Here is a 14,275-nt window from a genome sequence, read left to right as displayed (position 1 = left end):
AAATCAGTGAGAAGCCAATTACAAAGGGGCAGCAGCAGCACTTGGTGTCAAAGCCACATTCTGGTCACACATTCATTCCATGGTTGTGGTCAGGCTCTCAGGAGCTCAAAATGTCAAACTCCTTTCAATGAACAAAGGAGTGAGTTAAATCAAATCTTAAATACTTCCACCATCTGCCACATCACTAGAGGTCTGTCTAGAATGCCAGCATGCTGAATGACCGAGAGCAGTTCAGAGCCCAGAGAGGCATCAGGTGTTAGGGAAAGTAATTTGGTTTTGTATAAAAGGCATGGTCATCTGGCGACAAGTACTTATTCTCTTAGCAGCACAGTGATAGCCCAGGGTCTCTGTCAGTGAGACAGGAAAACGAAGCTATTGAGCCTGCTGTGCCTCCCACCTGCCTTCCAAGGCCTCTGGGAGTCAGTCCAGGGTTGCGGGTGGGCAACAGGAATAGCAGAAACTGCATCCAGTCCCCAAAAGACATGCTCCAGGTATGTCAGCTTCCTGTGGACGAGGGGGCTTTTGCCTCTGTGCGCTTGAGGTGGAAATCTTTGGGGTCCTTGGGGACTAAACAACTGGCAAGGAGCCGCCCTAGCAGGTACTGCCTAAGCGTGACAGGCTCCCCACAGGGTTACAAAACACTCAAACAGAACCCGAAATGGCATCAGCTCAAAAGAGTAGTGTTTGTTCTATCAATCCAGAATGTCCACTGGGAGAGGCAACAGATTTATAGTCAAAAAGTGCTATTTGAAGGAGCTGTGTATTATTTTGTGATGAAATGACTAGTCTAGGGAAACTGGCGTCACCTTCCTGTAGAAATCTGAATGTTAAGGACCTGTCTCTAGAAGGCATTTATCAGAACTGTTTGCTCCTCAGTCACCATAGGACAATGTTTTAACTTTTGTGCTTTCCGGAGATCACTAAACTGCTAGCAAGCAGAGGGACAATCATTACATTTTAGACTCTCTTGTTTGAGCACAAGACCCTCTATCCAACAGCACTGAAACCTACAGTCTTGTAGAAAATTCTTGTAAACATAGACCATATTTCTCCTCTAAGAAAAACTGAGAACTGTACCATGCAGGCAACACCTGTTTGCCTGCTCTCAGAATTCCTCAAAATGGCCAGGTGCCAGGAGGGACAGTGAGCCATTGGTGAAATACCCAGGTTAGACAGGACCCCATCTGATTGAATTAAAAACCTCAAGCCTCAATAATCAAATGCCAAACTTCTTCCCTATATTTGAGAACTGTACTATGATTATGTATATTACACATTATAAATAAAATTTATATAGACTTACGAGCGATGCTCTCAGTTTGGGGGTGGAAACTGAAAGAGCTGGAAAAAAAAATCCTATTGTTGCTTTTACTCTCAAGTTCTTAAGATGCTAGTCAAACACTATTAGCCAACAAGAGTTTTTCTCATTCTGTAACTCTTAAATATGCATTTGAAGGCAAAAATGGAGGTTTCTCTACTGTACAATATTAAGTATCTACAATGTTATGGTTCTTTATACTTAGGAGTGTGTTCAGTAAAGAGCTAGCTATGAGAGGTGGTAGTCACAAAACATGGACTCTTAAAAATTACGGATAAATTAATTTTCAGTTCTCTGATTATATCCAACAGATACACATTCTCATCATAAAATATACATTCTCTAGTAAGTTATTTCCATCCACAGCATATATAAATATGCAAACACAGGTGGTAAAAATCACTTTACTACCCAAGTACAAAACAGTAACTGCTGAAAAGCCAAAACAAAGGTGTTCCAAAGAGTGACTCACAGTGTTCCACTTTAAAGTGAAACCAAACAATTTGTGCTGAATGAATGAAAATAATGCATTCAGGATATACTTCTTTGAACACTGCACTTGTTTTTACTGGGCAAAATAAGCAGTCCTCAAGGCTAATGTGCTACTTGCCTCTATAGCTCTTTCCTGCTAAGAGATAAAGTATTTTGTGGCCATTATGCCAAAGTATTCCTGTAATATTCATTTCAAACAGTATTTTCTTAATAGTACTTTTGCACCTTTAAAATATCTGTTTGAACTCTATTTTAGGGGAACACAAGTAAAGAATGGAAAGGGAAAATAGCTGTTTTTATTACAATCACACTGCCTTTGGCAGCAGAAATCACACGGCACGTTCTTATCAGCCATCGCAACCACCGGTGGGTAGTTAGCAACTCACAGGAGAGGGGGCTAGTGTGGGTACGTTAACATCAAGGGTAAAGACAGAATCACACCTAGATATACAATAATTATCCATCCCATGTATATGGAAAAGATACAGCCATGTGAGCCAATACTTCAGGTGACCTCTTTTACAAGAGATGTGGGTGTTGAGATATACTGAACATACCCCATACAAAGTGTATCTGTTAGAAAGCTCTATTAAACATGATCTTGGGCACTGATCCAGCTAACTTTCTGGTCTATACTGAGAGCTAGATTTTCAAAGGTCTGAACTGTAGTGCTGAATTACTGGTATGCTTGGTAAACACCATTATAATGAGGGGTGAGGGGTAGTCATAACAGCTCAGTAATTTTCTGCAAATTCATGGAAAAAAATATAAAAAAGAGATCCCTTTTTATTTTACAAACCTAAAAGCCAGGAAAATGAAGCTCTGGGGGCCAAGCGAAAAATTGCACACTGCTGCTTAACTACCAAAGAGTTGAAAAGCCGAGGTCCCAGCCAGGGAATGGACGCACGTGTAGATTCAAGTAGAACACCGATGGAAAAGAGTCGTCTGCTTAGTGTTGTAGACCCACAACACTGGCTGCGTTTCCGACACACATTTACAACACAATGAATAGTGAAGCCTAGATAACCTCAGTGCAAATAAGTCAGATCCGAATATGCCAGGGAAGGAAGCCTTTGGCGTCGAGTCGACGGCTCCACTGTATGAACGAGTCCCCACGTGGGGTCTGGACTAAGCACATGCGTTAAGGCTGGGAGGAAGGGTGCACCGAATGTTGCGAGGGGGCAGGCTGCGAGGTGGCTGCCGAGGGGACCACGGGCTGCATGGGTGGCGGAGGTGGAGGTGGCGGTGGCTGGACGGGGGTCTGTGTGTTGGGAGACGGAGGCGGCGTGGGCCGTTTGAATTTGTCAGGACTGTTGCTTCTCCGCGGTGAAGGCCTCTGTAGAGAGGACAGGAACAGCAGGTCAGACCAGGCATACAGGCTCACCCCTAACCCAGCCTGACTCGGGGCTAAGGCTGCCCAGAAGCGGACCCACGGAGACAAAACACCGGCCACGTCCTTGTCCTTCCCGAGTGGTTTTCAAACTCGTCATGAAAACAACAAGCTAGAGTGTGCACTGACGCCTCGGAACAGGCTACACAAAATCACTATGAAATGTGCACTGACCAAACGACGGGACTCGGGGCCCTCAATGAGCCTGTCCGAAAAGGAAAAAACAGCTGCCACATCCTCCCCTGAAATGTTTTCTCTCTATTGTGTGCCTCCAGTTCCTCCCATCCCTCAAACAAGTTTTCGATATCCTGAAAGCTATGGTTCAACCAAAAATGCCTGCTTTTATGTAAAGCTCATCAAACCAGCAAAACAGCTTCAGAAATATCTTACACACCCTTTTTTTTTTTTAGAATAGGGTTCTTCTTTTCAAGATTCTCTCACTGGGAACACCCTCCATTCTACCCTGTTCTCAAACCTCTATTAGTGACATTTCCAACAAGCCTCTTATTCAACTACATAGGCGGCTCTAAAGAAAATACTCCATTAAGTAGAGTCTGAACCAGATACACATAAGGTTCCTTCTAATTTCAGGATAGAAAATTCTGGATGAAACTAGAAATGAATCTAATTTCAGGAAGAATATTGAGGGTCAGCGAACTGTGAAGATGCAGACAATAAGTACTTTTAGATGTGATGGCAGCCAACAATAATTCGCTATGGCAAGGAGCTGGCGAGAGTTCAATCACGGCATTGGCCAGAGTTCAGACTACATTTCATGAAGGGCAATTTTTCAAAGAAAGTGCAGGTCAAGTTTTTGCCTCCTGAGAAGGATTTTAGTTTCTACACCACAATGCGGCATCGAATTATTGGGAGATCTCTAGAAGTTTAAGATGAACTGAAGGAATAAGAAAGGTAAAGTTCCAAGGGCGTCAATACCAGCTCCCATGTCGCTATACCAGTCGCTACCGCCATCAGGCATAAAGAGCTGCTTCTGGCACGGATACTCACTGTGATACCGTGGGATGCTCCCATATGCTGCACATGAAGACCTGGGGAATTGTAATAAGACATTCCGGCTCTAGTCAGTGAAGTTGGTGGTGTGAAACCAACTGTGTGGCTTGCATATGAGAGACCTGAAATATAACAACAACTTGTGAGTATTACTTTGGACTCAACTCTCTGGTGTCTTAAGCATCTAGGAGGCTTAAAAATAGGGAAGTTCTGGAACTTCCCTGGTGGTCTAGTGGTCAAGACTCCATGCTGCCAATGCAGGGGGCACAGGTCAATCCCTGGTTAGGGAACTAAGATCCCACATGCCTTGAGACCAAATTTAAAAAAAAATGTGGAAGTTCTTATTCATCCACAAAAATGCAAATGGGTGAGAGAAGTGATGGGCTCACCAAACGGCCTGATGGATGGATAACAAAGGATGTAAAAGTGAAGCCCTAGAACAGACTACACAGTCCAGATATAAGTCCACGCATAAATGGTCAGATGATTTCAATGAAGGTGCCAGGAATATGCAATGGTAAAAGGGTGATCTCTTCAACAAATGGTGCTGGGAAAACTTGACATTCACAGGCAGAAAGAATGAAACTGGAGCCCTAACTTATACCACACACAAAAATCAACTCAAAATAAATTAAAGACTTACACATAAAACCTGAAACTATAAAACTCCTATAAGGAAACATAGGGGAAAGCTTTATAACTTGGTCTTGGCAATGATTTCTTAGATATGACACCAAAAACACAGCCACAAAAGCAAAGATAGCCAAATGGGACTACAGTATACTAAAAAGCTTCTGCTCAGCGAAGGAAATAATTGACACAAAGGTAACCTATGGAATGGGAGAAAATATTTATAAATCATGTATCAGATAAGGGAATAATATGGAATAATCTCCAAAATATGTAAGGAACTCATCCAATGCAAAAGCAAATAAACAAATAACCTGATAAAAAATGGGCAGAGAACCTCAGCAGACACTTTTCCAAAGAAGGCAAACAGATGGCCAATAAGATACATGAAGAGAGGGTCAACACCATTAATCATCAGTGAAAAGCAAATCAAAACCACAACAGGATATGATCTGACACCTGTTAGCACAGCTTAAAACAAATAAAAATAAACATTTCTAAAGGTCAGCAAGGAGGTGGAGAAAAGGGAACCCCGGGCACTGCTGATGAGAATGTAAACTGGTGCGAACGCTACAGAAAGCATTACGGAGCTTCTTCAAAAATTAAAAACAGAACTACCATAAGTGATCCAGCAATCCCACTTCAGGGTGTTTATCCAAAAGAATTGAAAACAGGATCTTGAAAAGACATTTGCACCCACAGGTTCATAGCAACACTATTCACAGTAGCCAAGACACAGAAACAACCCAGAAGTTCATCAACAGACGAGTGGACAGAGAAAACATGATATAAACATGCAACGGAATATTATTCAGCCTTTAAAAAGAAGAAAACTCTGCTTTTTTTTTTTTTTTTTTTAAAGAACGTGATGAACCTGGAGGACATTATGTTAACTAATATAAGCCAGTCACAGAAGGATGGATACCGCACGACAACACATACACAAAGGATCTAGGTCAAACTCACAGAAGCAGAGAGCAGGATGGTGCTTGACAGGGGGTGGGGGAAATGGGGGAACTATTATTTGATGGGAATAACATTTCAATTTTATAAGAAGAACAAGTTACAGAGATATGCTGCACAACATTGTACCTATTTAACAATACCGTAGAGAACAGTTAAAAAGGTGTTAAGAGGGTAGATCTCAGGTTAAGTGTTCTTATCTCCACTAAAAATAAAAAAAGTCAAGGCTCGAGAGGAGCACAGCTGAGACTTTACAAAAGTGGAAGGCAAAAGAAACGAGTAAAGGGGAAACAATAGAGCGAAGGGGTAAAGACCAGATGCAAGAAAAGGGAAGAAGTCAAAAGACACACCAATAGTAAGAAGACAAAACCACCGTGTTTGTTGTAGCCACAAAGGCAAGCAAAAAGCCACCACTGAAAACTTGGCAACTTCAGGATATTAAATGAAGAAAACAAAAAGCTCTATATATCCCAGTGTTCCTCCCCGAAGAAACAGATATTTAACCACTTCCCAAATTGATGTTTTCAAATTGTGGTGCTGGAGAAGGCTCTTGAGAATCCCTGGGACAGCAAGGAGTTCAAACTAGTCAATCCTAAAGGAAATCAACCCTGAATATTCATTGGAAGGACAGATGCTGAAGCTGAAGCTCCAATACTTTGGCCACCTGCTGTAAAGAGCCGACTCATTGGAAAAGCCCTGATGCTGGAAAAGATTGAAGGCAGGAGAAGGGGATGACAGAGAACAGATGGTTAGAGGGCATCACCGACTCAATGGACATAAATTTGAGCAAACTCTGGGACATAGTGAAGGATAGGGAAGCCTGGGCTGCAGTCCACAGGGTCACAAAGAGTTGGATACAACTTAGCAACTGAGCAACAACCACCTCTCCTTCAAGGCTCATCTCAAAAGCTCTCTAAGCTGGTAGCTCTCTCTCCTTTGAAATTCTCTTGAAATTAGTTTTTTAAAAATTATACCTTCTAATTTTATCATAAATTTTTATTTAGAAATAGTTTATCATTCATAAGAAGTTGCAAAAATACTACAGGATCTCTGTCTACCCTTCACCCAGCTTCCCCCAATGATGTCTTACGTAACCGCAGCACATTATCAAAAACAGAAAATTGACATTGGCCCAAAACAAGTGACTAAGATACAAACTCATTGTGTGTGTGTGTGTGTGTGTGTGTGTGTACACGTACAGGTGTAATTTTATCACTTGTGCTGATCCAAGTAATTATCACCACAATCAGCATACAGAATCATTACAAAACCACAAGCAAACTTCTATGTGTTGTCCCTTTAATTGTTATACCTTCTCTCTAATCCTAACCCCTGGCAAGGACTGATCTGTTTTCTATCACTGTAATTTTCTCACTTTGAGCATGCTATATTAATAGATATGAAATTATACAGTATAGAATCCTTTGAGATTAGTTTTTCATTCATCACAATGCCCCTGTGATCCTTCCAAGTTACTGTGTATATCAAGTTAATTCCTTTTTAGTGCTGGGTAATATGTCATTGAGTATGGATGCACCACAACTTAACATTTTAGGGGATATAAAAATACATAAAACTCATTATATTTGGCTTTGCATTAATAGTATCTTATTTCTTATGTTTCCTTAGGCCCTGTTGTTGATCATAAGCATTAGAGGCCAGAGACCATGTCTTACAAATTTTCTTTTTCTCCTAAGTTATAATGATCATACATCTGACACTCAGGACCAGGAATATAATAAAGGATAAACATCCCCCAAAAAACCTACATAGAAAATGCCTCCTAAACAGAATACTGTGGCTTTATGAAGTTATTGTTGGAATAAATTGCTCTTGCTCTACTACAGAAATGCATTGCCTAGAGTAAAAATTTTAAGATTTATTTCATTGTCCACTAGCTCAAGATTGTGAATTAAAAAAAAAAAAGATTCATTAAAAGCAATTCATGACAAAATACCACTAAGCAAAATGAAGATACCAATGTATGTAACCAATAGAAAATCAACTACCAAAAGGGAAGTTGCAAGACATGGGGGAGGGGAGACATGGGGAGAGAAGACACTTGAAAACACTAAAACATTAACACTTTGGATACAAGGATTCTGGATGGTTTTATGAATATTTCTGCTTCTTCTGACTGCCCCCAAATTCCCTCTAATACATCTCTTCTAAAGGAAAAAAGATGTGATGGATATGAGAGTTGGCCTGTGAAGAAAGCTGAGCTTTGAAGAATTGATGCTTTTGAACTGTGGTATTGGAGAAGACTCTTGAGAGTCCCTTGGACTGCAAGGAGATCCAACCAGTCCATCCTAAAGGAGACCAGTCCTGGGTGTTCATTGGAAGGACTGATGCTGAGGCTGAAACTCCAATCCTTTGGCCACCTCATGCGAAGAGCTGACTCATTGCAAAAGACCCTGATCCTGGGAGGGATTGGGGGCAGGAGGAGAAGGGGACGACAGAGGATGATATGGCTGGATGGCATCACCGACTCGATGCACATGAGTCTGAGTAAACTCCAGGAGTTGGTGATGGACAGGGAGCCCTGGCGTGCTGCAATTCACAGGGTCGCAAAGAGTCAGACACGACTGAGTGACTGAACTGAACTGAACTGAGAGGGAAAAAAAAAAACCAAAACCAGCCACCATACAACCAAACCAAAGGCAGAAGTTTGAAGATTCTGTTCCTTTGGAGATTATTTTAGTTCTACAAGCCATTCATGAAAACACTGTCTCTGTGAACATTCACGCACTAGAGATAGGATTTCTTCTTTAGCTCTCCCTGATCTGGCTCTGCCCTCATCAGTCCATCAAGGCCGCTCTTGCCAAGGTAGGCAGCGTTTCTGTGGTGCCAGCTGCATTGCCACTCTCCGCTCTTTATTGCAGCTGACCCTGGGCAATGAGGGACAGAGCTGACCCCCCTCCCTTCTTGCTGAAAGGCTTTGTCTTCGCCTCAGTGATAGCGGATACTGCTTTTCCTTCCCCTTCCCTGGGAGCAACTTCCCAATCTCCTTTGCCAGGTTTCCTCCTGTACGTGACCTCAAATATTACAGTCACTTCTGGATCAGACGGAAGGGTTTTTCTCTTCTCCCTGTACCTTCCATGACTAGCTTATCTTATCTATTTTAGTAGCTTTAAAATAGAGTTTTTATTTTAGAATAGCTTTTGGTTTACAGAAAAGTGACGAAAATAAGTATAGAGAGTTCCCACACTTCACACACTCAGATTCCATATTATCATTATTTGATCACACCACATGCTTTGTAGGATCTTAGCTCCCCACTCCAGCACTCTTGCCTGGAAAATCCCATGGATGGAGGAGCCTGGTAGGCTGCAGTCCATGGGGTCGCTAAGAGTCGGACACGACTAAGCGACTTCACTTTCACTTTTCACTTTCATGCATTGGAGAAGGAAATGGCAACCCACTCCAGTGTTCTTGCCTGGAGAATCCCAGGGACAGGGGAGCCTGGTGGGCTGCCGTCTATGGGGTCGCACAGAGTCGGACATGCCTGAAGCGACTTAGCAGCAGCAGCAGTTCCTCAACCAGGGACTGAACCCATGACCTTGGAATTGAAAGCGTGCAGTCCTAACCACTGGATTGCTGGGGAATTCCAACAGATTCCCTATTATTAACTTTTTATGCTGCTGTGGTACTTTTGTCATAACTAATAAACCAACGGTGATACGTTACTACCCACTCAGGTTCATACATCATCTGGATTTCCTGAGGTTTTCTCTATTGTCCTCTTCTGTCTCAGGAATCCGTTTAGGATAGCATGTTCTACGCATAGTTGTCATGTCTCATTCGGCACCTCTTGGCTGAGATAGTTCCTCAAACTTCCTCGTTTGTTTATGACCGCGTCAGTTTTAAGGTGTACTGATCAGGTATTTTACAGACAGAGTGTCCCTCTCCTGTCTGACACTTTCCACGTGGGGTGATGGGCTTTGGGGAGGAAGACCGCAGAGGTAAAGGGCTCTTCTCATCACATCGTATCAAGGGTGTGTGTGTGTGTTAAGTCGCTTCAGTCATGTCTGATTCTCTGCGACCCTACGGGCAGAGACCCTGTAGCTCACCAGGCTCCTTTGTCCATGCCCTCCTCCAGGGGATCTTCCTGACCCAGGGATCGAACCAATGTCTCTTATGTCTCCTGCATTGGCAGGCGGGTTCTTTACCACCAGTGCCAGATGGGAAGCCCTCATATCAAGGGGACATACTACCAACATGACTGACCACTGTCGATGTTGACCTTGATCTCCTGGCTGAGGCAGCACCTGTGAAGTTTCTCCACTATAAAGGTACTCTTTGCCTTCCTTCTCACACCGTATTCTCTGCAAGTCCTCATCTGCAGTCCACGTTTAGAGATCAGGGAGCTAGTTCCATTTCCATGAGGACAGACTATCTGCATCAATTATTTGGAATTCCTCTGTAATGAGAGATTTATCTCTTCTCCCTGTTTATTTACTTAGTCATTTATTTAGATCAGTGTGAACTGATAGATGTTTGTTTTCTGTTTGGGTTACAATCTACTATTACACCATTTATCGTTCAAATGTCCAGCTTTGGCCTTTGGGAGCCCTTTCAGCTAGCTCCTGTGTCTCTAGGAACTATCCTTATCTTTGTGTTTTTTGCGCTTCTCCTTACTATGTTGGCATTACCGGAATGTCCACATTCATCTCATATATTCCCTGCCCCAGGCCCCAGAAACATACATTCCTCCAAAGAGCCTCAGTTCTTTTAACTCAAGAATGGAATTAGAAACCAAGATAGGGGCAGCAGCTATGTTTGTTGCTATGCAGTATAGATCCTTTTAAAAACTTCATTATTCCCCATGCCTGATGTAGGCACAGGAAAACGTGCTAACTGGGAATGGCTTTTTTTTAGGCTATATAAAATAGTGAACAACTTCAAAAAAATTGCTGGAAAAAATAATCCTCTATATAATCCACATGTACAAGTCCACAGATAAACAAGAATCTTTCGTAAGTTCTATCAGGTTGTGAGATAGCCCTCAAAACATTCCACCAAGTTAATGAAAATACAAGACTGCCAATGTTAACCAGAAATGGTAAGGGAAGAAGAGCCAAAATACTTAAAATGGAAATGAAAACTATACAAACAGCATAGTTCCACTCAAGAAGTGAGTAGATATTCATAATATTGAGAACCGCAAATTCTTTCAATAAAAAGTAAAGTGAAAAGAAAACTTGAAAATTCAGATGTTGCTCATATATTATGCATGCAACGGACTCGAGAGAATAGGAGTAATTCCACTGCCAAGAGGAGTTTATAATCTACTTTGATGATATTCTAGAATTTCAAAGATCGTACAACTGTTCTCACAAAAGCTGACTGAAATTTAAAAAGAAAAAATCTAGTTGTTACTTACTATGACGTAGTATTAATGGACAACCAACTAGCCTGTCTGTACAAGGAAGCCCCACGTTATAGCAACAGGCACAGCAAAAGCCATAATTCTGTGCATGGAATAAATCTTCCTGCAGAGTATTTGTTACCATAGAAGTTAATATTCCCAAGCAAGGTCTCACTTTCGTTTTTGGTTTCTTCAGTGACCACAACACTACATTGAATGAATTAGAAATCACATGCATTTAAGTTTAAATAAATCAAAGAGAACACTAAATTATACTTAACATGAATCAGCATCAGTATGAGCTATAAAAGCCTTCCTCTTTCTTGCTTCTTCCTAACTCATGACTTTCTTCCCCATCAATAAATCAGAAAGCAAAGATGACCTTTATCCTCCTGGTAGTGAAACCCACATGCTCTTTGGGGAAACCTGAGAGGCAGCTTAGGAGAGAAGCTTCTGGAGAGATCTCAAGGCCACTGCAGAGCAGGAGAAACAGACTCAGGAACATCCCTTGGGGCAAGAACAAGTGATGATTGTGCTGAAGATCCACAACAGAAAGTCCTTTTGATTTGCAAACAGCCCCTCTTCACTCTGTCAGATGCCTGAGAGCACACCGGCCCCAAGTGGACAAAAGTGGCCACAGTTTGTGTTGGGCTTTTAAAAAATGACCCTTCTAGAGATGTCCTTGGTGGGCCAGTGGTTAAGACTCTGCACTCACTCTGCAGGTGGCATGAGTTCAATCCCTAGTCAGGGAACTAAGATTCTGCATGCCACAGGGCTCGGGCAAAAACAGACAGACCAACAAGAGCCAAAAGGTGTGACCCCTCTTACAAAGAGTCATAGCAGCACAGCGCTGGGCTGGATCCCAAACTCACAAAACCAAGCCATTTCTGCCTCCTGCTATCCTCAGCCACCTGCCTGGCTGCGGCACTTCCCCTCTGTCAACCTGAAGGGCATCCATCCTTGGTGTCCCACGATCACAACGGACAAAATGAGATGACACCCCAACGTGAAGCTGTTTCACTGTCCCAGACCACAGAACCTTTATTGCTGCCACCCTTTTAAGCCGTCACCTCACTTTATTCTACTGTGAGACTGTCCCTCCAGCTCCCTTTCCCCACCCCCCACACTTTTCCCCCAACTCTGCTGAAAACCTGTTTACGAGCGAGCACAAGAAGGGCAGCCTGGACGCTTCAGTCACAAGACACAAGCCCTTGGCCGGCTACCTTTTCCTTCCTCCCTCCACTCACTGCCCTCCCTCCCTGCCTTCCTCTTTCTTCCCTGCTGGATCATTAATTTGCCCTCCTGGCCCGAGAATCCCATGCTGTGCGGGTGTGGAGCCAGGGATCCTGGGGAGAGAGTTTTTTGGGGTCAGATGAAGACAAGCCCGCCTTTGAGGGGAAGGCTTCTGAGAAGCAAAGCCAGAGACAGAAGCAAAGCCAGTTCCTTCTTGCCCGGTCTGCGTCCCAGGGCTGAGGCCCACTCACCATCGCTGCAAACAGTAGGAGGCAGCCTGTGCTCGGAAGGACACAGGCCTTGGAAATAAGACATGCCCTGCCTCGCCACTTCCTGGCCATCTGGCCAGTAGCTATGGAACCTCCGCATCACTGCTCCCTCAATTTTAATACAACATCTGCATTAATTATTCTGAGGATAAAAAGGAGATGGTGAATACAGAATATAACGAGAGAACCCATAATAAGCTTTGATGCATCTCAGAAAAATCTACCCAAGGTTCTTATCAATTCATTGGCACCTAAAATCATAGTCAACGATAGTCTTTTCACAAAGGTTTTTTAGAGTTAAATTACATTTTTTGGTTCCAGAAAAACTGAAGAAAACCACCAGCTGGCATTACAATATTTGTGCTTAAAAATTTGAAGCAAAGACTGTTGTGATGGTATTGATCTTTTTTTTATGTTTCTGGACAACACATGACCCCTCTCTGTTTACAACTTTTATATGCTGGGAGGGAACGTATTCAGGGGTACCTAATAAATACAGCAGAAATGAGTCGCAGAGGCAGCCGAGAACACATACTCACCAGGTGATATTGGCCGGCTTGAACTGGGAGAAGGCGTGTAAGGGATCGGGCTGGACACAGTGCGAGGTCTTAATCCTTGTGCAGACATCTCGTTAAAATACCTAAGAGGCAGGATGACATGGTTAGCGCCGCCTGCCTCCCAGCAGTTCCTCAGAACGCTCCCCTGAGAAGATGTCAGACGCTCGCATCGTGAGCTAGAACTGAACGTGCAGAAGGTGCCGCTGTAGAGAGGACACGTGTATACTACAGGCACCAGAGCCAGGCTGCGGTGCTGCCTGGCACAGCGCTCTCTGCAGGGGCGTGGGTGAGGGAACCCAGGGTGTCTTTACTCAGGATGGAGGCACAGAACAGTTATGTAGGAATTCTGCCCCTGTCCCAAGAATGAGACACAACCATGTGTGTGTGGTGTGTGTGTGTGTTACTTGTTCAGTCGTGTTGGACTCTGTGACTTCTGCCAGGCTCCTCTGTCCATGGGATTCTCCAGGCAAGAATACTAGGGTGAGTTGCCATTTCCTCCTCCAGGGGGACCGTCCCGACCCAGGGATCAAATCCAGGTCTCCCACATTGTAGGCAGATTCTTTATGGTCTGAGCTACCAACGGGGCTCAGTGGCTACATGTAAATGCTATAATGGCTACATGTAAATTGTTCCTTGAAAGGCCAACCCACACAAGCCCTCTGAGATGTATGTCATCAAATTAAAGGTACGTGGTTCCCTGAAGTGGATGTCAACTGTTTACAAGGCAGGCCTTGCTTAACAAACAGTCACATGTTTGAATGGGGGATGTAATAAAAGACACTCGGGTGAGTACCTCAGCAGGTCACACTGTGCGCGTCAGACTTCTTCCTGGATTCAGAAATCACATTAGACCTCACTCGGTGAACAAGCACAGAGAGCTGACGTGGGCGAATTTCTGCTTGAGAGACTAATAAGCGATCCTTCCCAGGCTTTCCAGCCAAAGGGAGGAACACGTGCAGACATGTCTACCCTAGAGGCAATCTTAGCCCAGATGTTTAATCAGCTCACATGAGGAACTTGAACACAGTTATTTCTAGGCCGGTT

The 14,275-nt window shown here is 43.4% G+C and overlaps 1 protein-coding gene across 1 annotated transcript in view; it reads right to left on the bottom strand.

The window, feature by feature from the left end:
* Positions 1-1,917: 1,917 nt before the first annotated feature.
* Positions 1,918-14,275, bottom strand: part of CCDC6 (coiled-coil domain containing 6) — a 106,610-nt gene continuing 94,252 nt past the window's right edge. The window contains exons 7-9 of the mRNA XM_068981925.1: positions 13,214-13,314; positions 4,209-4,333; positions 1,918-3,146 (exon numbers count right to left, since the gene is read on the bottom strand). Of these exons, the coding sequence (XP_068838026.1) occupies positions 2,952-3,146; positions 4,209-4,333; positions 13,214-13,314 (421 nt within the window). The 3' untranslated portion in view covers positions 1,918-2,951. The remainder of the gene's footprint in view (positions 3,147-4,208; positions 4,334-13,213; positions 13,315-14,275) is intronic.

This window comes from Capricornis sumatraensis, chromosome 10 (assembly GCF_032405125.1).
Source record: "Capricornis sumatraensis isolate serow.1 chromosome 10, serow.2, whole genome shotgun sequence".
NCBI classification, from domain to species: domain Eukaryota; kingdom Metazoa; phylum Chordata; class Mammalia; order Artiodactyla; family Bovidae; genus Capricornis; species Capricornis sumatraensis.
The sequence above is the reverse complement of the archived record's forward strand: the minus strand, read 5'-3'. Positions and strand labels throughout refer to the sequence as shown.